Source organism: Schistocerca serialis, chromosome 1, assembly GCF_023864345.2.
Source record: "Schistocerca serialis cubense isolate TAMUIC-IGC-003099 chromosome 1, iqSchSeri2.2, whole genome shotgun sequence".
Taxonomy (NCBI): Eukaryota; Metazoa; Arthropoda; class Insecta; order Orthoptera; family Acrididae; genus Schistocerca; species Schistocerca serialis.
In genome coordinates this window covers 1,204,880,905-1,204,905,476 of record NC_064638.1, presented here as the reverse complement: position 1 = coordinate 1,204,905,476, position 24,572 = coordinate 1,204,880,905, and the positions used below count along the sequence as shown (strand labels likewise).

Below are 24,572 nucleotides of genomic sequence, written 5' to 3'. Positions count from 1 at the left end.
TTTTCACAGTTCCACACAACTTCTTCCTGTTTTCTCAATTGATCTGTGTTCAGTTTTTCAAGGCCTATCCACTGTGCCAACTTATAACTAAATCTGAGGGGGGTGCGATGGGGAGGTTCCCTTGTGAGCCAACGTTAAAGGAAGTAAGAGATGCAATCAACAAATTGAAAAACCATAAAGCACCAGGATCAGATTGCGTAACTGCAGAATTAGTTAAAAATGGAGGACAGAAATGGGTGGAAGTAGTTCACAAAGTGATAACTAAAGTACGGAACTCAGAGATGATACCTGAAGAGTGGCAGCAGTCGATTCCGATCCCAATTTTTAAGAAGGGCGACAAAATGGATTGTAGTAATTATAGAGGGATATCGCTATTACCAGTATGTTCCAAAACTTTCTCGAATATTCTGCTAAGTAGGCTTACACCATATGCAGATGAAATTGTGGGGGATTACCAAGCTGGCTTTCGGAGGAACAGATCAACTATAGACCAAATATTCACCCTGAGTCAAATTTTGGAAAAGAAATGGGACTACAATAAACCAGTTCATAATCTCTTCATAGATTTTACAAAAGCATATGATTCAGAACTGCAATCAAAATTGTACAGAATTCTTTTGGAACCTGGAATACCAAAGAAGTATGTTACACTTATAGAAGCGAGTTTGAAAAACACAAAACGTAGAGTACGCGTGGGGAAATTGGAGTCAGAAGAATTTGTAATAAAGAACGGACTTAAGCAGTGAGATGCCCTGTCTCCACTACTTTTTAGTTTAGTCCTAGAAAATATCGTACGAATGGCAGCAGATAATTCAGAGGGTGTGGAGTTAAGTGGAAATATTAAGATATTATGGTATACAGATGGTCTAAACATCATTAGCGATAGGAAAGAATCTGTAACAGCAAATGCGAATGCGTTAATCAAGGCTAGTGAAGATGTAGGTCTAAGGATACGTGAAGACAAAACTAAATAACTGGTTACTACTAGAATGCCAACAGCAGTAGATCAGGAAATGTTAAGAGTTGGAGACATGCAGTTTGAAAAAGTGAACACATTTAAGTATCTAGGCGTGGATATTACTTCGAGAAATGAGATTTAATCCGAACTGAAGAAGAGATTACGGTCGGGAAATGCGTGCTATTTCTCACTGAATAGATTACTTTCATCACGGATATTGTCTAGGAATTTAGAGACAAGAACATCCAAACCTATTATTCTACCAGTTATGCTGTATGGGTGTGAGACTTGGTCTCTTATTGTGCAAAATGAAAAGCCGTTTCGAGTATTTGAAAACAAAATTTTGAGGAAAATTTTCGGAACAAAAAGGGATGACATTAGCGGAGAGTGGCGAAAACTGCATAACGAAGAGGTTCACGAACTCTATTCGAGCCCTGACATAATCAGTATTATTAAACCACGTAGGCTGCGATGGGCGGGTCACGTGGCTCGAATGGATGAGGGCAGGGCAGCGCGCAGAGTACTGGTAGGGCACCTAGAGGGAAAACGTCCTGTGGGGAGACCGAGGCGTTGATGGGAGGAAAATGTGAAGGCTGATTTGAGGAGCCTAGGCATTGAAGGTGAATAGAAGGAAATAGCCCATGACAGGGACAGATGGCGAAAATACGTTGCTGCGGTAATGGACTCTCGAGTCAGGTATGACCATTGAGTGTGTGTGTGTGTGTGTGTGTCCGTGTGTGTGTTATGTAATTTACTGTCTAACGTTTCCATTAGGCATCTTATCCATTGCGAACCAGAGTATGATGGCCTAGCATTGGATAATAATCTATACATCTGACTCTCAACAAGTTATCAGCTTAATTTCAACGTTACCTCCATTTATACATATATGGATATGGTGTCTGTTCTTTTGGGCATATAAGTACGAGGGTCACTCCAAAAGAAATGCACACTATTTTTTTAAGTACATCTTTTATTCTACATGTTTGAAAGTTTTCCAGTGTGTAGATACATCCTTTAGCAACAATATTTTCATTTCTTCACATAATTTCCATCCCTCTCAACTGCCTTACGCCATCTTGGAACCAGCGCCTGTATACCCGCACGGTCAAATTCTGGACCGACCTGTTGGAACCACTGTTTGGCAGCGTGCACAAGGGAGTCATCATCTTAAAACCTTTTTCCGCGAAGAGAATCTTTCAGTTTCCCAAAGAGATGATACGTCACATGGAGCCAGGTCAGGATTGTAAGGCGGGTGTTTCAGTGTTGTCCATCCGAGTTTTGTGATCGCTTCCATGGTTTTTTGACTGACATGTGGCCGTGCATTGTCGTGCAACAGCAAAACATCCTGCTTTTGCCGATGTGGTCGAACACGACTCAGTCGAGCTTGAATCAACATGGATTCCGGAAACAGCGATCGTGTGAGACCCAAATCGCTTTATTTGTTCATGAGACCCAGAAAATATTAGATACAGGCTCCCAGGTAGATGCCATTTTCCTTGACTTACGGAAGGCGTTCGATACAGTTCCGCACTGTCGCCTGATACACAAAGTAAGAGCCTGCGGAATATCAGACCAGCTGCGTGGCTGGATTGAAGAGTTTTTAGCAAACAGAACACAGCATGTTGTTCTCAATGGAGAGACGTCTACAGACGTTAAAGTAACCTCTGGCGTGCCTCAGGGGAGTGTTATGGGACCATTTCTTTTCACAATATATATAAACGACCTAGTAGATAGTGTCGGAAGTTCCATGCGGCTTTTCGCGGATGGTGCTGTAGAATAAAGAAACGTTGCAGCATTAGAAAATGCAGGAAGATCTGCAGCGGATAGGCACTTGGTGCAGGGAGTGGCAACTGACCCTTAACATAGACAAATGTAATGTATTGCGAATACATAGAAAGAAGGATCCTTTATTGTATGACTATATGATAACGAAACAAACACTGAAAGCAGTTACTTCTGTAAAATATCTGGGAGTATGCGTACGGAACGATTTGAAGTGGAATGATCATATAAAATTAATTGTTGGTAAGATGGGTGCCAGGTTGAGATTTATTGGGAGAGTCCTTAGAAAATGTAGTCCATCAACAAAGGAGGTGGTTTACAAAACACTCGTTCGACCTATACTTGAGTATTGCTCGTCAGTGTGGGATCCGTACCAGGTCGGGTTGACAGAGGAGATAGAGAAGATCCAAAGAAGAGCGGCACGTTTCGTCACAGGGTTATTTGGTAAGCGTGATAGCGTTACGGAGATATTTAGCAAACTCAAGTGGCAGACTCTGCAAGAGAGGTGCTCTGCATCGCGGTGTAGCTTGCTGTCCAGGTTTCGAGAGGGTGCGTTTCTGGATGAGGTATCGAATATATTGCTTCCCCCTACTTATACCTCCCGAGGAGATCACGAATGTAAAATTAGAGAGATTCGAGCGCGCACGAAGTCTTTTCGGCAGTCGTTCTTCCCGCCAACCATACGCAGCTGGAACATGAAAGGGAGGTAATGTCAGTGGCACGTAAAGTGCCCCCCGCCACACACCGTTGGGTGGCTTGCGGAGTATAAATGTAGATGTAGAAGTTTCTCCAGTGTCGTCACATATGCATCAGAATTTATCGTGGTTCCACTTGGCATGATGTCCACAAGCAAGAGTCCTTCGGAATCGAAAAACACCGTAGTAATAACTTTTCCAGCAGAAGGTATGGTTTTGAATGTTTTTTTTTTTTTCCTTCGGTGAATTTGCATTATGCTACTCCATTGATTGCCTCTTCGTCTCTGGTGAAAAATGATGGAGCCATGTTTCATCACCTGTCACAATTCTTCCAAGAAATTCATCTCCACCATTTTCGTACCGTTCCAAAAGTTCGCTGCATACCGTTTTCTTTTTTTTTTTTTTTTGAGCCACTGTCAACATCCTGGGAACCCACCTGGCACAAACCTTTTTTAACGCCAATACTTTAAGTATTCTGCAAACACTTCCTTCCCTTATCCCAACGTAGCGCGAAAATTCGTTCATTGTGATGCGTCTGTCAGCAGTCACCAATTCGTTAACTCTCTGCACATTGTCAGGAGTGTGTGCAGTACGAGGCCTGCCGTTGCGAGGACAATCCTCAATATTGCCGTGCCCGCTTTCATCACGTAAACTGCTTGCCCACCGACTAACTGCGCTGCGATCGACAGCAGCATTTCCATACACCTTTTTCAAGCTCTTGTGGATGTTTCCCACCGTCTCGTCTTCACAGCACAGGAATTCTATAACAGCACGTTGCTTCTGACGAACGTCAAGTGTAGCAGCCATCTTGAAGACGTGCTGTGACGGCGCCACTCACGGGAACAGGTTGAACTAAGTTTGAAAACAAGCAGGAAGGATGTATCTACACACTGTAAAACTTTCGCACATGCAGAATGAAATCTGTATTTTTACAAAAATAGTGTGCACTTCCTTTGGAGTGACCCTCGTATATAATATGTGTGCGGATGCACACATATTACCCGAACTCTTATGGGACTTGATAAGAATGTCTTCCACGAGTAATGAATATGTTGGCTAGGGACACTACGAATGTAGTGTGTGGACATACGAGGTGAGAATGTGGGTCTCGCGAGGGGCGTGCGCGACATAGTTCCTGCAGTCGCACTATCCCCTGTGCCCTCGGTGGCTCAGATGGATTGCCGGCACGGTACTGGCCGAGCGGTTCTAGGCGCTACAGTCTGGAACTGCGCGACCGCTACGGTCGCAGGTTCGAATCCTGCCTCGGGCATGGATGTGTGTGATGTCCTTAGGTTAGTTGGGTTTAAGTAGTTCTAAGTTCTAGGGGACTGATGACCTCAGCAGTTAAGTCCCGTAGTGCTCAGAGCCATTTGAACCGGCACGGTAGCTCAGCGTGTTCGATCAGAGAGCCGGTTGGCCTCTGTAATAAAAAACTGAGTGGAAGGATCAACCACCGAACTTGAACAGGATGTCTTGCGGCGTCCGCAACGACCAAACACAACGATCAATAACGAACAAAATGCAAAAAAAAAAAAAAAAAAAAAAAGCGTGTTCGGTCAGAGGGCTGCGTGCTCTTTGTAATAAAAAAACTGAGTCAAGGAATCAACTTAAACGGATGTCTTGTGACGTCCGCCCAGACCAAACGCAACGAACTATATCGAACAAAATGAAGAAGAAGAAGAAGAAGAAAAAGATAGAGTGTCTGCCATGTAAGCAGGATATCCCAGATTCGAGTCCCGGTTGGGACACACATTTTAACCTGTCCCCGTTTTTTTCTCTCTCTCTATGTTTTTTTGTCATCAGTCTTCTGACTAGTTTGACGCGACCCACCACGAATTCCTTTCCTGTGCTAACCTCTTCATCCCAGAGTAACACTTGCAACCTGCATCCTCAATTATTTGCTCGATATATTCTTCTCTCTGTCTCCCCGTACAGTCGTACAGTTTTTGCCCTCTACAGCTGCTTCTAGTAACACGGAAGTCATTTCCTGATGTCTTAATAGACGTCCTGTCACATTTCCCTTCTCCTTGTCAGTGTTTTCCACATATTCGTTTCCTCTCCGATCCTGCGCAAAACTTCCTCATTCCTTACCTTATCAGTCCACCTAACTTTCAACATTCATCTGTAGCGCCACATCTCAAATGCCTATTAATAACAAGCAAAATCGTCGAGATCCTAGATTCCCAGAATCGATGAACTGTCTATATACACTCCTGGAAATTGAAATAAGAACACCGTGAATTCATTGTCCCAGGAAGGGGAAACTTTATTGACACATTCCTGGGGTCAGATACATCACATGATCACACTGACAGAACCACAGGCACATAGACACAGGCAACAGAGCATGCACAATGTCGGCACTAGTACAGTGTATATCCACCTTTCGCAGCAATGCAGGCTGCTATTCTCCCATGGAGACGATCGTAGAGATGCTGGATGTAGTCCTGTGGAACGGCTTGCCATGCCATTTCCACCTGGCGCCTCAGTTGGACCAGCGTTCGTGCTGGACGTGCAGACCGCGTGAGACGACGCTTCATCCAGTCCCAAACATGCTCAATGGGGGACAGATCCGGAGATCTTGCTGGCCAGGGTAGTTGACTTACATCTTCTAGAGCACGTTGGGTGGCACGGGATACATGCGGACGTGCATTGTCCTGTTGGAACAGCAAGTTCCCTTGCCGGTCTAGGAATGGTAGAACGATGGGTTCGATGACGGTTTGGATGTACCGTGCACTATTCAGTGTCCCCTCGACGATCACCAGTGGTGTACGGCCAGTGTAGGAGATCGCTCCCCACACCATGATGCCGGGTGTTGGCCCTGTGTGCCTCGGTCGTATGCAGTCCTGATTGTGGCGCTCACCCGCACGGCGCCAAACACGCATACGACCATCATTGGCACCAAGGCAGAAGCGACTCTCATCGCTGAAGACGACACGTCTCCATTCGTCCCTCCATTCACGCCTGTCGCGACACCACTGGAGGCGGGCTGCACGATGTTGGGGCGTGAGCGGAAGACGGCCTAACGGTGTGCGGGACCGTAGCCCAGCTTCATGGAGACGGTTGCGAATGGTCCTCGCCGATACCCCAGGAGCAACAGTGTCCCTAATTTGCTGGGAAGTGGCGGTGCGGTCCCCTACGGCACTGCGTAGGATCCTACGGTCTTGGCGTGCATCCGTGCGTCGCTGCGGTCCGGTCCCAGGTCGACGGGCACGTGCACTTTCCGCCGACCACTGGCGACAACATCGATGTACTGTGGAGACCTCACGCCACACGTGTTGAGCAATTCGGCGGTACGTCCACCCGGCCTCCCGCATGCCCACTATACGCCCTCGCTCAAAGTCCGTCAACTGCACATACGGTTCACGTCCACGCTGTCGCGGCATGCTACCAGTGTTAAAGACTGCGATGGAGCTCCGTATGACACGGCAAACTGGCTGACACTGACGGCGGCGGTGCACAAATGCTGCGCAGCTAGCGCCATTCGACGGCCAACACCGCGGTTCCTGGTGTGTCCGCTGTGCCGTGCGTGTGATCATTGCTTGTACAGCCCTCTCGCAGTGTCCGGAACAAGTTTGGTGGGTCTGACACACCGGTGTCAATGTGTTCTTTTTTCCATTTCCAGGAGTGTACATAACTCACTTTGTACGGAACCCTAAGTGCGTGAGTCCTACTCACGCCTAGGCAATTTTTTTTATTTCACACACAATAGCTGTCACTTTTCCTGCAGAAGGCGCAGTTCTGAATTTCACGTTCTCTGGCGAGTTTACATGGTGCCATTCCATCGATTACCTCTTGTCTTCAGTTCAAAACGATGGAGCTAGGTTTCATCTCCATTCACAATTCTTGCAAGTAAATCATCTCCAGAATTCTCATATTACTCGAAAAAGTTTTTCGCACACTGTCTTGTGTGTACCTTCGTGGACATCCGACAATATTCGCGTAATCCAGCTGGGCACACATTTTTCGATTTCAAGTGTCTCAGTATTCTGCGCACACTCGTACCTCTTACTCTCACTCGTACTGAAAGTTCGTTCACAGTTACGCGTTTGTCGGTTAAAATCAGATTACAAATGTGATGCACGTTGTCAGAAGTGTGTGCAGTGCTCGCTCTGCAGGAGGTCCCGAGTATTTGCCTGTCCACTTTCACCAGACAACCCGCTTGTCCTACGATTAACGTACTCCGATCAACAGCATCCTCTCCAAACCCCTTCTTCAGACTCCTGCCAATGTCTGCCACTGTCTCGTTCTCACAACACAGGAACCATACAACGGCACGTTGCTTCACATGAACGTCAAGTGCAGCAGCAACGGAATGCAACGACAGTGCCAAGTGCGGAAACAGGTTGAATTAAATTTGGATACTCGTGGGAAGAATGTTTCTTTGACCCGCGTAAATAACAAATATGTGCAAAAAAGGTTGGATTAAAAAAAAATTATGCATTACTTTTGGAGTGATCCTCGTACATCCGTGAGAGTACTTACTACCCTACTTAGTGAACTAAAACATCAACCTCTAAGTCACAGAGTGGACGATAGTGCATGTTGAGTGACCGTGACATGTGGTCATTGAAGAAGATTGTGACGAAAAATAAGAGGACAACATCTGATGGTTCAGTTGACTCTGAGCACTATGGGACTTGACAGCTCAGGTCAACAGTCCCCTAGACTTAGAACTACTTAAAACTAACTAACCTTAGGACATCACACATATCCACGCCCGAGGCAGGATTCGAACCTAAGACCGTAGCAGCAGCGCGGTTCCGGACTGAAGTGCCTAGAACCGCTCGGCCACAGCGGCCGGCGGACGACATCTGCAACAGTCACTGCAGAGCTGAATGCCGCACTCGCGAGCCCTGGCAAGACCATAAAAAGCAGAGGGAGCTCCTTAAGCATGGAATTGCAGGTCGTGCTGGAACCCAAAACCACTCCTCAATGAAGCAAATGCCCGTAACTAGAAAACGTAATGCCATAAAACGTGGACTATGGAAGAATATCGTTTTGTCAGATGAGTCTTGTTTCACACTATTTGCAACCTCTGGCCGAGTTTACGTTTATATAGAGAAGTGTGGCAGAAATTCGGAGATGATTTGGGCAGCCATATCGTCATATTCCGTGGGTTCGTTGGTTACTCTGCAAGATCGCATTACTGCCATGGACAATGTGACCTTACTGGCTCATCAGGACCATCCCATAGTACAGTGGTTGTTACCAGTGCTGTGTTCCAAGACGTCAGGGTCCATGTTAAGACTGGTCACATAGCCACACGGGGTAGCCACACGGTCTAGTGCGCCTTGCCACGGCTCGCTCGGCTCTCCCATGTCAGACGCGTGTGTGTTGTCCTTAGCGTAAGTTAGTTTAAGTTAGATTAAGTAGTGCGTAAGCCTAGGGACCGATGACCACAGCAGGTTGATCCCACAGGCACTTACCACCACCACAGATCACATAGTCCAGGACTGGTTTTGGGAGCCCGTGAATGAACTTTCACATCTACCCTGACCAGATCTTAATATCGCTGTTGATCCACTGTTGACGCGGGACAGCTGCTGGTCAAATATTTCACAAGGAAAGTCACCACACAAACCGTGCGATTTGAGATTTTATTTTGTTTTCACAACCAGTTTCGGCAATTCAATACCCTATCTTCAGATATCGATGTTGTTGAACCTATAAGGTCTACTTTGGGAGAAGGTTCTATGATCACTATCCAATTCCGTCATCGTTACCTGAACTTGGCATATTTAGCAAGAAGAACGGTGTAAGATTCTACATCTACATCCATACTCCGCAAGCCACCTGACGGGGTGTGGCGGATGGTACCTTGAGTACTTCTATCGGTTCTCCCTTCTATTCCAGTCTCGTATTGTTCGTGGAAAGAAGGATTGTCGGTATGCCTCTGTGTGGGCTCTGCCGGCCGAAGTGGCCGTGCGGTTAAAGGCGCTGCAGTCTGGAACCGCAAGACCGCTACGGTCGCAGGTTCGAATCCTGCCTCAGGCATGGATGTTTGTGATGTCCTTAGGTTAGTTAGGTTTAAGTAGTTCTAAGTTCTAGGGGACTAATGACCTCAGCAGTTGAGTCCCATAGTGCTCAGAGCCCCTTCTGTGTGGGCTCTAATCTCTCTGATTTTATCCTCATGGTCTCTTCGTGAGATATACGTAGGAGGGAGCAATATACTGCTCGACTCCTCGTTGAACGTATGTTCTCGAAACTTTAACAAAAGCCCGTACCGAGCTACTGAGCGTCTCTCCTGCAGAGTCTTCCACTGGAGTTTATCTATCATCTCCGTAACGCTTTCGCGATTACTGAATGACCCTGTAACGAAGCGCGCTGCGCTCCGTTGCATCTTCTCTATCTCTTGCATCAACCCTATCCGGTACGAACCCCACACTGCTGAGCAGTATTCAAGCAGTGGGCGAACAAGCGTACTGTAACCTACTTTCTTTGTTTTCGGATTGCATTTCCTTAGGATTCTTCCAATGAATCTCATTCTGGCATCTGCTTTACCGACGATCAACCTTATATGATCATTCCATTTTAGATCACTCCTAATGCGTACTCCGAGATACTTTATGGAATTAACTGCTTCCAGTTGCTGACCTGCTATATTGTAGCTAAATGATAAGGGATCTTTCTTTCTATGTATTTGCAGCACATTACACTTGTCTACATTGAGATTCAATTGCCATTCCCTGCACCATGCGTCAATTCGCTGCAGATCCTCCTGCATTTCCCTTGAAAACCACACCACACCTGTGTTAAACCATTTTGAGACGACGGGAAGCTGTTTTGAATGCCAGATGGTTTTCTACACCGTACTGGGCGTGGTAATGTACTGTGTTTTTTGAGTGTTTCCACGTTTTTTTACCACCGCCTGTACATCCCTCCTGAAGCAACTTGAGTGACTGTTTCCCCTGCAGACCTGGAGAAGCGAGACAGCGGCCTGTACACGTGCGTGGCGTCTTCGCGCAGCGGGAAGGCCACGTGGAGCGCCAGCCTGCGCCTCGAGCTGCCCACCAACCCCAACATCCACTTCTTCCGCGCACCGGAGCCGTCGACGTTCCCCGGTCCGCCGAGCCGCCCGCACGTCGTCAACGTCACCGCCTCCAGCGTCACCATCCAGTGGACGCGCAACAACAAGATCGGCTCCTCGTCCCTGCTCGGCTACCAGGTATGTCTTACACTTGCATCATTACCAGCGTCCATCACTGTAGCACTTGATTGCGTTCCTACTGCAAAATTCAACAGAAATTCTCTGATCCATTTTATACAAGATAAATTAGGTTGCATTCCTTTCGGAGAATGCTGATGCATTAGTTCCATACTTAACAATCATACGCAACCGTTCGCTCGACGAAAGATCCGTACCCAAAGACTGGAAAGTTGCACAGGCCACACCAATATTCAAGAAAGGTAGTAGGAGCAATCCACTAAATTACAGGCCCATATCGTTGACGTCTACAGGGTGTTACAAAAAGGTACGGCCAAACTTTCAGGAAACATTCCTCACACACAAAGAAAGAAAATATGTTATGTGGACATGTGACCGGAAACGCTTACTTTCCATGTTAGAGCTCATTTTATTACTTCTCTTCAAAACACATTAATAATGGAATGGAAACACACAGCAACAGAACGTACCAGCGTGACTTCAAACACTTTGTTACAGGAAATGTTCAAAATGTCCTCCGTTAGCGAGGATACATGCATCCACCCTCCGTCGCTAGGACTCCCTGATGCGCTGATGCAGCCCTGGAGAATGGCGTATTGTATCACAGCCGTCCACAATACGAGCACGAAGAGTCTCTACATTTGGTACCGGGGTTGCGTAGACAAGAGCTTTCAAATGCCTCCATAAATGAAAGTCAAGAGGGTTGAGGTCAGGAGAGCGTGGAGGCCATGGAATTGGTCCGCCTCTACCAATCCATCGGTCACCGAATCTGTTGTTGAGAAGCGTACGAACACTTCGACTGAAATGTGCAGGAGCTCCATCGTGCATGAACCACATGTTGTGTCGTACTTGTAAAGGCACATGTTCTAGCAGCACAGGTAGAGTATCCTGTATGAAATCATGGCGGTGAATCGATGACAAAACTAAAATGAGCTCTAACATGGAAATTAAGCGTTTCCGGACAACATCCTTTCTTTATTTGTGTGTGAGGAATGTTGCCTGAAAGTTTGGTCGTACCTTTTTGTAACACCCTGTATATACCGCAGGATTTTAGAACATATATTGTGTTCGAACATTATGAATTACCTCGAAGAAAACGGTCTACTGACACACAGTCAACATGGGTTTAGAAAACATCGTTCCTGTGAAACACAACTATCTTTTTATTCACATGAAGTGTTGAGTGCTATTGACAATGGATTTCAGATTGATTCCGTATTTCTGGATTTCCGGAAGGCTTTCGACACTGTACCACACAAGCGGCTCGTAGTGAAATTGCGTTCTTATGGAATATCGTCTCAGTTATGCGACTGGATTTGTGATTTCCTGTCAGATAGGTCACAGTTCGTAGTAATCGAGTAAAACAGAAGTGATTTCTGGCGTTCCACAAGGTAGTGTTATAGGCCCTTTGCTGTTCCTTATCTATATAAACGATTTTGGAGACACTCTGACCAGCCGTCTTCGGTTGTTTGCAGATGACGCTGTCGTTTATCGACTAATAAAGTCATCAGAAGATCAAAACAAACTGCAACACGATTTAGAAAAGATATGTGAATGGTGCGAAAATTGGCAGTTGACCTTAACAACGAAAAGTGTGACGTCATCCACATGAGTGCTACAAGGAACTCCTTAAACTTCGGTTACACGATAGATCAGTCTGATCTAAAAGCCGTAAATCCAACTAAATACCTAGGAGGAGGAGGATTACTGTTTAACGCCCCGTCGACAACGAGGTCATTAGAGACAGAGCACAAGCTCGGATTGTGGAAGGATGGGGAAGGAAATCGGCCGTGCCCTTTCTAAGGAACCATCCCGGCATTTGCCTGAAGCGATTTAGGGAAATCACGGAAAACCTAAATCAGGATGGCCGGACGCGGGATTGAACCGTCGTCCTCCCGAATGCGAGTCCAGAGTGCTAACCACTGCGCCATCTCGCTCGGTCTAAATACCTAGGTATTACAATTACGAACAACTTAAATTGGAAAGAACACATAGAAATAGTTGTGGGGAAGGCTTCCAAAGACTGCGTTTTATTGGCAGGACACTTAGAAAATGTAACAGACCTACTAAGGAGACTGCTTGTCCGTCCTCTTTTAGAATACTGCTGCGCGGTGTGGGATCCTTACCAGATAGGACTGACGGAGAACATCGAAAAAGTTCAAAGAAAGGCAATACGTTTACTATTATCGCGAAATATGGGAGAGTGTGTCACATATGATACAGGATTTGGGCTGGAAATCATTAAAAGAAAGGCGTTTTTCGTTGCGACGGAATCTTCTCACCAAACCCCACTCACCAACTTTCTCCTCCGAATGCGAAAATATTTTGTTGACACCGACCTACATAGCGCGGAACGATCACCACGATAAAATAAGGGAAATCAGAGCTCGCACGGAAAGATATAGGTGTTCATTCTTTCCGCGCGCTATACGAGATTGGAATAATAGAGAGTTGTGAAGGTGGTTCGATGAACCCTCTGCCAGGCACTTAAATGATATTTGCAGAGTATCCATGTAGATGTAGATGTAGAAAACACTGTCCGTCGTTTTCTCAGAAACGATGTAGTGTCTGCGGGTAAGCCCAGAGAGACTTTCTCTTATTTTTGCCTCCTCTTCCCCTGAGTGAAATTTCTGGGAAATCGGGTTACGCCACTTGCTGTGTTCTCCTCGCCAGTATAGGAACAAAACGACAGGGAGGCTGTAATAGACTCATTTGTCTGGAGTAGTCAATTGACATAAGAGTGTCGAACGTGCAGCATGGCTCAAGTTAGTTGAATAACTGAGAGGTGTGTTTTGTTCTGCCTCACGGAGCGGCCCCATCTCGGAGCCTTCGCCCACAAGTCACACCTCGCCCTGACAATGCTGTCGAGTGGTTGATATGAGGGAGGGGACCAAACAGCTACCGAGCGAGGTGGCGCAGTGGCTAGCACACTGGACTCACATTCGGGAGGACGACGGTTCAATCCCGCGTCCGGCCATCCTGATTTAGGTTTTCCGTGATTTCCCTAAATCACTCCAGGCAAATGCCGGGATGGTTCCTTTGAAAGGGCACGGCCGACTTCCTTCTCCGTCCTTCCCTAACCCGATGAGACCGATGACCTCGCTGTTTGGTCTCTTCCCCCAAACCAACCAACCAACCAAACAGCTACAGTCTGGAACCGCGCGACAGCTACGGTCGCAGGTTCGAATCCTGCCTCGGGCATAGATGTATGTGATGTCCTTAGGTCAGTTAGGTTTAAGTAGTTCTAAGTTCTAGGGGACTGATGACCTCAGAAGTTAAGTCCCATAGTGCTCAGAGCCATTTGAACCATTTTGAACCAAACAGCGAAGTCATTGCTCCCATCGGTTTATGGAAGGATGGGGAAGGAAATCGGCCGTGCCATCTTGTAAGGTGCCAGGACATGGACACTTAGACGTTAGCTTACCAACATTAGTATTAATAATAAAGGGACTGGCAAGGGCATCAGGTCATGACTCTACTGAATTATGACAAATATGAGGCACTCTCGTGCAGCACTCCCTGCATGTCTGCAGGATTGAGCCACTAACTTAAAGCGTTGGTGAAAAGCGTCGGTAGTTGAGAATTGTGGTATTTGAGTCTGCAGATGGCCGTAGCTCGCCGGGCCGCCTTGGGCGGCAGGTAGCGCTCACCGTAAACGTGGGACAATACGGCGCCTTTGTGGGTAGCCCGGCATTCGGAGCCACCTGTGCTGGGCAACATTTGGCGAAGACGGGAATTTCGTTTGCCTAGGGGCGTTATGACCTACTCGATCATTGGGTAGATCTCAGTGGAGGGATTTCGGCGATGATAGAGCGTTCCACATTGGCCTAAACTGAGTATTCTTCCGCCGCGTTTTCGTACGCGTGGGAGACGAGAGAATTGTGGAAGGACTTCGCCTTCAGCCATCGAGCGGTACGGACTTGGAAACGGCGTCTTGTATCGCAGCATTGCACCAACGCGTGTTCCGTACAGAGTTCTGCGGTTAGAGGTCTTTGTGTGCTCAGAAGCGAGATTTTCACCAACGCCTAACCACTTCCAACAACGTACCTAATATTCTCGATCTAGGAGTTATCCTCGCGAGGTGCCGAGTATTTATCAACGCAGCTGCCGGTAATAGGGGCGCGTAATTGCAAATTGTTAATGTGCCATTCTCAGGAGTGTGTGGGTCGACAAAGAGATTCACATTTTTTTTTTTTTTTTGTAAATTTTGTCAGTTGTGTGCAATATCAAATTAAAATGCCAATATTACGATCGAATTATTGACTTCATTGTAGCTAGCATTTACCCTGTCCCAGTAAGCCTTACATGTACTCTAGTCACTGCACAGTTTGCCCAAACGGGAAGGAAAGAAGGTTTGCAGTCTTCTATGTCAGCGACAGACTGATAAGCTTACAATCTCAAAGAAATCATCCTGGGATTTGCCTGTAGCGATCTAGGGAAATCACGCAAAACCTAAAGCAGGATGGCCCGACGCAGGTTCGAACCGCCGTCCTCACGAATGTGGGTCCAGAGCGCTAACCACTGCGCCACCTCGCTCAGTGACATTGCTGTGTGTATTTCTGCGTCCAGGTGAAGGTTGCAGGTTCGCGTCCTGTCACGGTCGCCAGTTGTAGTGGTTAATAAAAAACAAAAAAGAGAAGAAAAGAAAAGGTTGAAAATGTGGGAAGAAATGGTGAATAAAAAGGGGGTTTTAAAATCGTTAATAACCGTGAAAAAGGGAAAGAATGAAATGGAAATCGGACTTCGTATTACAGAAAAGCTATCGGACTTCATGATTCGGAAAAGCTATCGTTGGGGTGACCTTGTGGCGTTTCTGAGCAAAAGTCAAACCAATTTCCACTACAAAAATTATTTGAAAGAGAACAGAGAATATTAAAATGTGATTAACAGGGGGAAATGGCGTAGATAAGAGTTCATTCTTTACCATGTTAACACGTCTTCTCTCGTGCGGCGTCCAGGTCTTGTTCTTCAAAAATCTCCTGCTTCATTTCTGCACGAAAAGTCGTAGCTGCTCCGAAATCTTGCAATAAATTTGATTGTCAAGGAATTACTAATGAATACAAATTAAATGCATCTTGATAATGAATGCAATGTATTTTACGTTGCTGCTTCCATCCTCCAAATTTCATACGAACTTCCACAATACGTCTGCACATTAATAAGTTTTTTTTTTTTTTTTGTATTAATCTTACCAAGACTAGCTAGCAAGTAAGTTAAGCTTCCGCTCTCAAGAGACAAGAGCGAGTAGAAAACAAAAAGAGTTATAATTTTTGTACCTTCATTTTCTTATACGAGGGCTATCCACAAAGTACATTACGATTTCGTTTGTGTCCATCAGGGGCGGGGCTAGCGCGGCCATCTTGGTGTCATGGCATTCCCCCGCTCAGTCGGCATCCTGCCGTGCTAGTGAGAGGTTTGTGCTGTACTCTGTTGAGTTACTGTGGCAGTTTGAAATGTCAGCGTTAATTGAAAATGCCGCGAAGTGTGAAGTGCGTGCTGTAATAAGGTTTCTGACTGCAAAAAACTGTACACCGACAGAAATCTATCGGCAGCTTTGTGAAGTGTATGGAGACAACATAATCACTGAAGGTGGAGTGCGTCAATGGGTCATAAAATTTAAAAATGGCCGAACTAACGTTCACGACGAAGAGCGAAGTGGAAGACCCAGCATAGTGACTGCCGAACTTGTCGAAAAAGTCGATGCTGCGGTCCGTGAAAACCGTAATTTCACAATAACGGAACTCTCTATGAGTTTTCCACAAATTTCACGAAGTTTGTTGCACGAAATCATTACCGAAAAGCTTGGTTACCACAAGTTTTGTGCAAGATGAATACCAAAAATCTTGACAGAGATTCACAAAAATCAGCGAATGGCTGCAGCGTTAACGTTTTTGGACGCTTACGAGAAAGATGGCGACTCATTACTCGATCGAATCGTTACTGGTGACGAAACATGGGTTAAGCATGTGAACTGCGAGACAAAATTGCAGTCAATGCAGTGGGGGCACAGAAATCCCCCCCCCCCAAAACCCAAGAAATGCATGCAGACAATGTCGGCAAGGAAGGTGATGGCGACTGTCTTTTGGGACAGAAAAGGTGTGATTTTTGTGGATTTCCTGGAAAGAGGCACTACAATAAAGTCTCAAAGGTTTTGCCAAACTCTGCACAACCTCAGAGGAGCAATACAAAACAAGCGCAGGGGAAAGTTGGGCTCAAAGATCTTGCTGATTCACGACAACGCCCGGGCCCACACGGCAAATGCCACTCGTAAAGTTCTCGAATCTTTTAAGTGGGAGTTGTTTCCTCATCCGCCGTACAGTCCCGACCTGGCACCGGGCGACTTCCTCTTATTCCCAGCAATGAAGAAGTGGTTGGCTATGCAGCGTTTTGATGACGACGCACAGCTTCAAGAGGAGGTAACCACGTGGTTGAAGGCGCAGGTGGCCGAATTTTACGACGAAGGAATTTCCAAGCTCGCCCATCGCTACGATAAGTGCCTTAATTTAAATGGCAACTACACTGCTGGCCACCGTAAATGCAGCACCCTGAAGGAAGCATCCGAATCAAGTGAAATTTACACCGTGGGTTTGCAGCGATGAGATATGCAACTGATTAGAATTTCAGCGCAGACGCACATCACGCGCGTCTGTGGCGCCACCTCATAGCGCCATTTAAGGCTTGGCGATTTTGACGAGTGTACGTTCGGCACGTGTGTTTACCTTGTGGTTGTTTCACAAGACGATCAGTTATGCCTCGTAGACAACAGCGAACATCGTTTGATCAAGTATCCGAGTTCGACAGAGGAAGGATAGTGGCTTACCGAGATTGTGGATTATCATACAGAGAAATCGCTAGTCGTGTTGGACCAAACCAAACAACTGTAATGCGGATATGTGACCGTTGGATGCAGGAGGGTACGACGGACCGACGTGGTCGGTCGCATTCACCTCGGAGCACCACTGCACGTGCTGATAGGCAAATTGTGCGCATGGCAGTGACGGATCGCTCAGTGACATCCCGAACCATAGCACAGCACATTGCGTCTGTAACGCATCATCCAGTGTCTGCGCGTACCATTCGACGCCGTTTACAGCAGAGTGGTCTGTCCGCAAGACGTCCATTGCTTCGTCTACCATTGACGCAGAACCACAGACGTCTCCGTCGCCAATGGTGTGATGACAGACGGATGTGGACGGCAGAATGGAATGACGTTGTCTTTACTGACGAGGCACGCTTCTGTCTGCAGCACCACGATGGTCGGATTCGAGTGTGGAGACACCGTGGAGAGAGGATGCTGGACAGCTGCATTATGCACCGTCACACTGGTCTTGCACCGGGTATTATGGTATGGGGCGGTATTGGATATTACTCTCGCACGCCTCTAGTACGCATTGCCGGTACTTTAAATAGCCGGCGCTACATATCCGAGGTGCTGGAGCCAGCTGTCCTTCCTTACCTTCAGGGCTCGGCCACAGCCATATTTCAACAGGATAATGCGCGACCACACGTGGCACGCATTGTCCAAAGGTTCTTCGTCAATAACCAGATTGACTTGCTTCCCTGGCCGGCTCGCTCTCCGGATCTTTCGCCGATAGAAAACATGTGGTTGCTCAACGAGTGACCCAGATTACATCCCCAGCTGCCACACCAGATGATCTTTGGCAACGTGTGGAAGCTGCTTGGGCTGCTGTACCCCAGGAACACATCCAACGTCTCTTTGACTCAATGCCGAGACGTGTGGCAGCGGTGATCTCCAACAATGGCGGCTACTCTGGCTACTGATTCTGGCAGGAACCACATGTCACAGACGTCTGTAAACGTAATCATTTGATACTTGGTCAATATTTCATCTACGAAATAAATTTTGTTGTGCTACCTCTTGTCTTTCTTGGTGTTGCATTTACGGTGGCCAGCAGTGTATGTAGAAAAGTAGCATTTAAGTGTGGCTTTCATCTGTATATAATAAAAAAATTTCCCAATACTTTATTTATTTTTAATTCCAAAACGTAATGTACTTTGTGGATAGCCCTCGTGTATTTTCTCTGCCGTCGAGCGCTCATACCGCTGCGACGGTATAATTTATATGTGAGGGAACGAGTGTAGCGCGGCGAAATTCAAAGTCCCGCTACGGCGGGGCGCGGGTTCGAACCGCCGTCGTCACGAACGCGAGCCCAGTGCGCTAACCGCCGCGCGTGCTCTTGTGCGGCCAGGTGGAGCTGTTCGGGCGCGACGAATCTGCGGGCGGCGGCGGCGGCGGAGGCTGGGTGGTGTCGGCGCGCCGCGTGCCGGGCCCCAGCTACACGCAGCACCACCTGGCGGCCGGCGTCACCTACACGTTCCTGGTGCGCGCCGAGAACTCGCACGGCCTGTCGCCGCCCAGCCCCATGTCCGAGCCGGTGACGGTCCCCGCGGGCGCCGCGGGCACAGCCGGCAGGGCGGACGAGGAGCGGCTGCTGGCCCGGGCCACCGCCAGCCTGCTGGCCGGCCACATCGTCGAGCTGGCCGACGCGCAGCCCGTCGCCTCCACCGCCGTCAAGCTCGTCTGGGAGGTGAGCGCGCCGCTTCTCCCACTGCCAAACACCCCTCACACTTCCAGAAGACTTTTTTTTTTCCTTTATTGAATTTCGATTCCCCCCGAAGGGGGCGGGCTGGCAGCAGCTTATTACGCTGCTCTGCAGCCTACAGACTGTTTAAAACGTAAGAAGAAGATAAGAAACAATAAAAGCAGGCGATAAAACGGTGACTGAAATTGTAAAACCGCGGAAAATTGTGGAAAGTTAAAACATAAAGCAAAGCGTTGGCAAAACTAATAAAATACACAGGAAGCAGACAGGTAACATAGTAGACAGACAATTAAAAAAAAACATGGCGACAGTCTGGTTTCTGTTCGCAAGAGGTATAAAATCACACCCAGCGACAGCACGATGTCCGTTCCCAACACTTCGGAAAAGACACAGAACACTGAACACTCACTGTAAACACTGCACTAAAATGACCATAGCCAAGGGCAGATGGGGGGGGGGGGGGGGGGGAAACCTGGACAGATGGGGGGGGGGGGAATAAGGAGGGAGGAGAAGAAAAACGAAAGGGGGGGAACCAAAGGAGGAAGAGCACTCATAAGGGTGGGGGGGGGGGGGCAGGGCAGACACGAGAGCGAATGGGAAAAGGCACAGGAGGGAAATACAAAAGGACTCAGGGGAGAGAAGGGGGCAGAGAGAGGGTAGGTGGGGAAAAAAAGAGGATCGAAGGGGGGAGAGAGGGAGCCCGGGAAAAGGATGGAGGAAAGGAGGGGGGGTGAGGATCAGAGTCGATTGGAGGGAGAGAGGGCATCATCCGGGAGGGGGAGTTGATGGAATCCACCTTGGGAAATGAGATGAAGGGTGTAGAGATGGAGGGTAGGGGGGACACAACAGTGAAGGCGTGGCACGGGGCGGGGATGGGAGAGGAGAGGAGCAACCAGGGGGTGAGGGGGGATCAAGGCGGCAGGAGGTGTAAAGTATGCAATTCCCAGAAAATTAACAGCTTCCTGTTTCAGCTGAGTGCCATGTTCATTCTACAAGATTACATCATCAGTTAGTATGTAGCTCCTTCATGTTTGCCAAAGTGTGTGTGTCTAGTATGATACAAACCTACTGGCTAAAGCTGCTGGTTTGTGACTCCTTTGTGTAGTAATCCATTTATAGGGGCAATGAATCACAAAAAGAAGTGGAATGAAATGCCAGTATCAGAAAATGTACAACTCCTGGTAGAATATGTGCAGTTTCAGCATAGAGATAGTGTGTTGCTACTGTACAATGATACAAATGAAGCACTTCAGCATTCAGTAATGATTGTGGCTCTCTTTTCCAATAGACAGATTTTTTAGTATCCAAGCCAGATAATATTGTTCATTCTGATTATTTGTGCAGTTTTATCGCTAATCCATGTTTTTCCTTTTTAATCATCCTATTGTCTAGTTAAACAATTATATGCATTTAATGAGTATTGCTGAAATTCTTTACTCGCAGATCTTGAGTGCAGAGTTTGTTGAGGGCTTCTACATATACTCAAGACCGCTGGATGGAGTTCGCATGCCAGGAGCCTACAATGTGCTCACAGTGCTGCATGCTGGAGAAGCATCAGGTTTCCAAGTGTCCGGCCTAGCAAAGTACACACGCTATGAGTTCTTCCTTGTGCCCTTCTACAAGACTGTTGATGGCCGTCCTTCTAACTCGAGAACTGTACGCACTCTGGAAGATGGTAAGATAATTGTTTTAGGTATGTTAGACTACCATGTATGCATACATACATTCCAATATTTTCATTTGCTTTGTTATAAGAGGTAACCTAATGAATTTTGGTTAGTGTTAAGCAATTTCCAGGATATTTTATCCAAGATTCCATTTTGCTCAACCAGTGTCATGCATTATAAAGGAAAAGCAGCCTTATTCAAATGTAAAATTTGTGTTTTCAGTCACATAAAACTTATCCATTATCAATCAGATGTTTGGCAGAAATATATATAAATACTAACAAAGAGATAGAGGGGCTGGCCAGTACTTACCTCAGCTCAGTACAGCCGATAGATACACAAAACAGAACAGAAAAGTTTTATCCTAGCTTTCGGTACTTTATTCCTTCGTCAGGTAGGAGAGAGGGGAAAAAAGAGGAAGAAGGGAAAGTGGATTTAGTTACTCACAACCCAGGTTATGAAGCAACAGGGGAAAGGTAAACAGGGAGGGTAGCAAAGATGGAGGCATGGGTCCTGGCGCAAAATTACGAATGAGCTGGAATTTTTTGAACAGACCTCATCTATGGCTTCTAACTACAAAGGAAATATCACAACTGAACAATCGTAGAAATAGACAGAATGACTTTGATTTTTATACTACTAGGAACACATGTATAAACATGCAGAAAGGAGAAAGAATGCTATAAAATCAGATTATCTTTACCTGTAACAAGAGCCACATACTTGAGCCTGGTGTAATGTGCTGCAGTGTTTTGGGTTCTTATCAAATAACCTGGAAGGGATATCAAAGAATTCAGAGATTCACTGCTGTGATCATAATGGGAGGGTATGAACAGAAACAAAGGTGTAATAGAGATGCTTAGGAAACTTGAATTGCTGGAATTAGAGTCATTCTCACATAACTCTATTGGTCATCAGTGTTGTGTGTAAAGTCAGGTAGAAAAAAAATAAATATCAGAATAATTTGGAGTGTAATCCCTAACAAGTACAAGTAAAGTATCAACTTGCTGCTTAACTATGTATCCTGGCAAACCCAGTAGTACAAGTTTTCCTTGTAATTATTGCACAGATACGATGTTATTTATTGCTGGCCTGTTAATCAAATTCACTATGCTAAATGAAAAAATCTCTTTACAGTTCCATCTGAACCACCAACACAAATAGAAGCTACTCTGCTAAATGCCACTGCAGTGTACCTGAAATGGAAACCACCACCTGCAAGCTCACACAATGGTGTTCTGAGAAGCTATCAGGTACATCACGTATATTGTGTTAAAGGATGGGTTTTACACATCAAATGAAATTACCTTAGTTCAGAACATAATGTAAAAGAATTTTATGGATAGTATTTCAGGCAACTGAATGCAAATTAAAATTTACACATAAATAATTCATTTAAAAACATAACTCACTGGAAATAATAATGTAGATCTCACATGCAAATAAACTGATAAATTGTCTCGAATGAAAAACAGCCCACAGTTGCTCTAAATAATGTTTATTTTAAACCTTGACCATGGTCAAGGTTTAAAATAAACATAATTTAGTGCAACTGTGGGCTGTGTTTCAGTCAAGACAATTTCGTAACAGTTGCTGTTGTCACTGCCATGATAAAAATAATGAAATTGATACATCTCTTTCTTTTTCAAGCCCTCAGCTTTTTTGCACTGCATTTGTGATGACACATTTCTTGATCATGTTCAGGCTATCTCATGGAAGTTGATAATGAGCAAAAAAATGTGTTTCTTAGTATGATGAAGACAGTCTCGTGTATTTCTTTATTTTATTTATGTGTGTTGTTACTTCAGAACTAAAAAGACAATTTGGTGCAAATGAATTTTCCTTTCTATTCCTAGTAATCACTTAAAATTGCTTCCAGGTTGTGGTACGCACAGGAGGAACTGCTGAAAGCAATACTTCAAGGGTACTCAGCAATGTGACAGTGAGTGCAACAAGCCCCACCCTGCTGCTGACCAACCTAACAGCCGGTGTGACATACATTGTCCAGGCATCCGCTGTCACCCGAGCTGGTCCAGGGCCTGCCAGTGCTCCAGCTACTCTCAGACTTGATCCTGCCTCACGGTTACTGCTCAGAGACCACCATAACAGGTTACTTTCTACATCATATCTTTCTTTTGTACAATTTCTTTTTTCAAACATAGAGTAAAGTGGAGGTAGTCATACTTCACTCACATTTACATTCCATATTAATAGTTAATGTATTCAGTACAGCAATGACAAAATCTTATGTTCTTGAATTTGATTTTTTAATAATAATGCAATTAGGGTAAGCAGAGTACATTTTGTTGTCGTCTTGCTGGTGAAGAGGCTGCAAGTTGCGGCTGAGTTAGCCCCTCTTCTAACTGTAACGTATCATAGATTCCCCAAACAAAAGCCCATACCTAGTTCAAGGAAAAACACACAGGTCATACCCATCTGCAGGAAGGGTAGAAGAAGTGATCCAAATAAGTACCGTCCAATATCCATGAAACTGATTTGTTGTACAATCTTAGAACATATTCCAGGCTCAAACATAATGAGGTACTGGTAACTTGAACAAAATGACCTCCTCATTGCCAAACAGGATGGGTTCCAAAAACATCAAAGCTTTGGAACAGGGCAGTCATACAGATGCCATATTTACTGATTTCCAAAAAGCTTTTATTTATTTATTTTTTATTTATTTATTTATTTAGTGTCCATATTATCACATTGATCATACTAGACTTGTCAAAGTATGGAACAGTATAAAATATTACATATTTACAGCATAGAAAAATCTTATCATTGCTATCAACATTTCTATATAATGGAAGGAAACATTCCACGTGGGAAAAATTATATATAAAAACAAAGATGAGGTGACTTACCGAACAAAAGCGCTGGCAGGTCGATAGACACACAAACAAACACAAACACACACACAAAATTCAAGCTTTCGCAACAAACTGTTGCCTCATCAGGAAAGAGGGAAGGAGAGGGGAAGACGAAAGGAAGTGGGTTTTAAGGGAGAGGGTAAGGAGTCATTCCAATCCCGGGAGCGGAAAGACTTACCTTAGGGGGAAAAAAGGACAGGTATACACTCGCACACACGCACATATCCATCCACACATACAGACACAAGCAGACATATTTAAAGACAAAGAGTTTGGGCAGAGATGTCAGTCGAGGCAGAAGTGTAGAGGCAAAGAAGTTAAGAAGTTAAGGAAGTGAAGAAGCAAAGAAGTTGTTGAAAGACAGGTGAGACCTGTCTTTCAACAACTTCTTTGCCTCTACACTTCTGCCTCGACTGACATCTCTGCCCAAACTCTTTGTCTTTAAATATGTCTGCTTGTGTCTGTATGTGTGGATGGATATGTGCGTGTGTGCGAGTGTATACCTGTCCTTTTTTCCCCCTAAGGTAAGTCTTTCCGCTCCCGGGATTGGAATGACTCCTTACCCTCTCCCTTAAAACCCACTTCCTTTCGTCTTCCCCTCTCCTTCCCTCTTTCCTGATGAGGCAACAGTTTGTTGCGAAAGCTTGAATTTTGTGTGTGTGTTTGTGTTTGTTTGTGTATCAACATTTCTGTATGACAAAAACATTATTTTGCTTATGTACATACAGATAGAAGAAAACTTGAACCCCTTGGTTGATTTTACTAAAACTATTAAATACCAGCACTTTACCTAACTAGGCATAGTAACATACAGCACAAAAGCTAGGTGCATGATTATGTGCATACATGGATGAAAGAA

At 45.8% G+C, this 24,572-nt stretch overlaps 1 protein-coding gene across 1 annotated transcript in view; it reads left to right on the top strand.

Moving 5' to 3' along the window:
• LOC126456603 (protein sax-3-like) overlaps positions 1 to 24,572 on the top strand; it is a 117,430-nt gene that overhangs the window by 45,449 nt on the left and 47,409 nt on the right. The window contains exons 6-10 of the mRNA XM_050092350.1: positions 10,356 to 10,606; positions 18,817 to 19,155; positions 20,614 to 20,845; positions 21,975 to 22,090; positions 22,717 to 22,946. Coding sequence (XP_049948307.1) covers positions 10,356 to 10,606; positions 18,817 to 19,155; positions 20,614 to 20,845; positions 21,975 to 22,090; positions 22,717 to 22,946 — 1,168 coding nt within the window. The remainder of the gene's footprint in view (positions 1 to 10,355; positions 10,607 to 18,816; positions 19,156 to 20,613; positions 20,846 to 21,974; positions 22,091 to 22,716; positions 22,947 to 24,572) is intronic.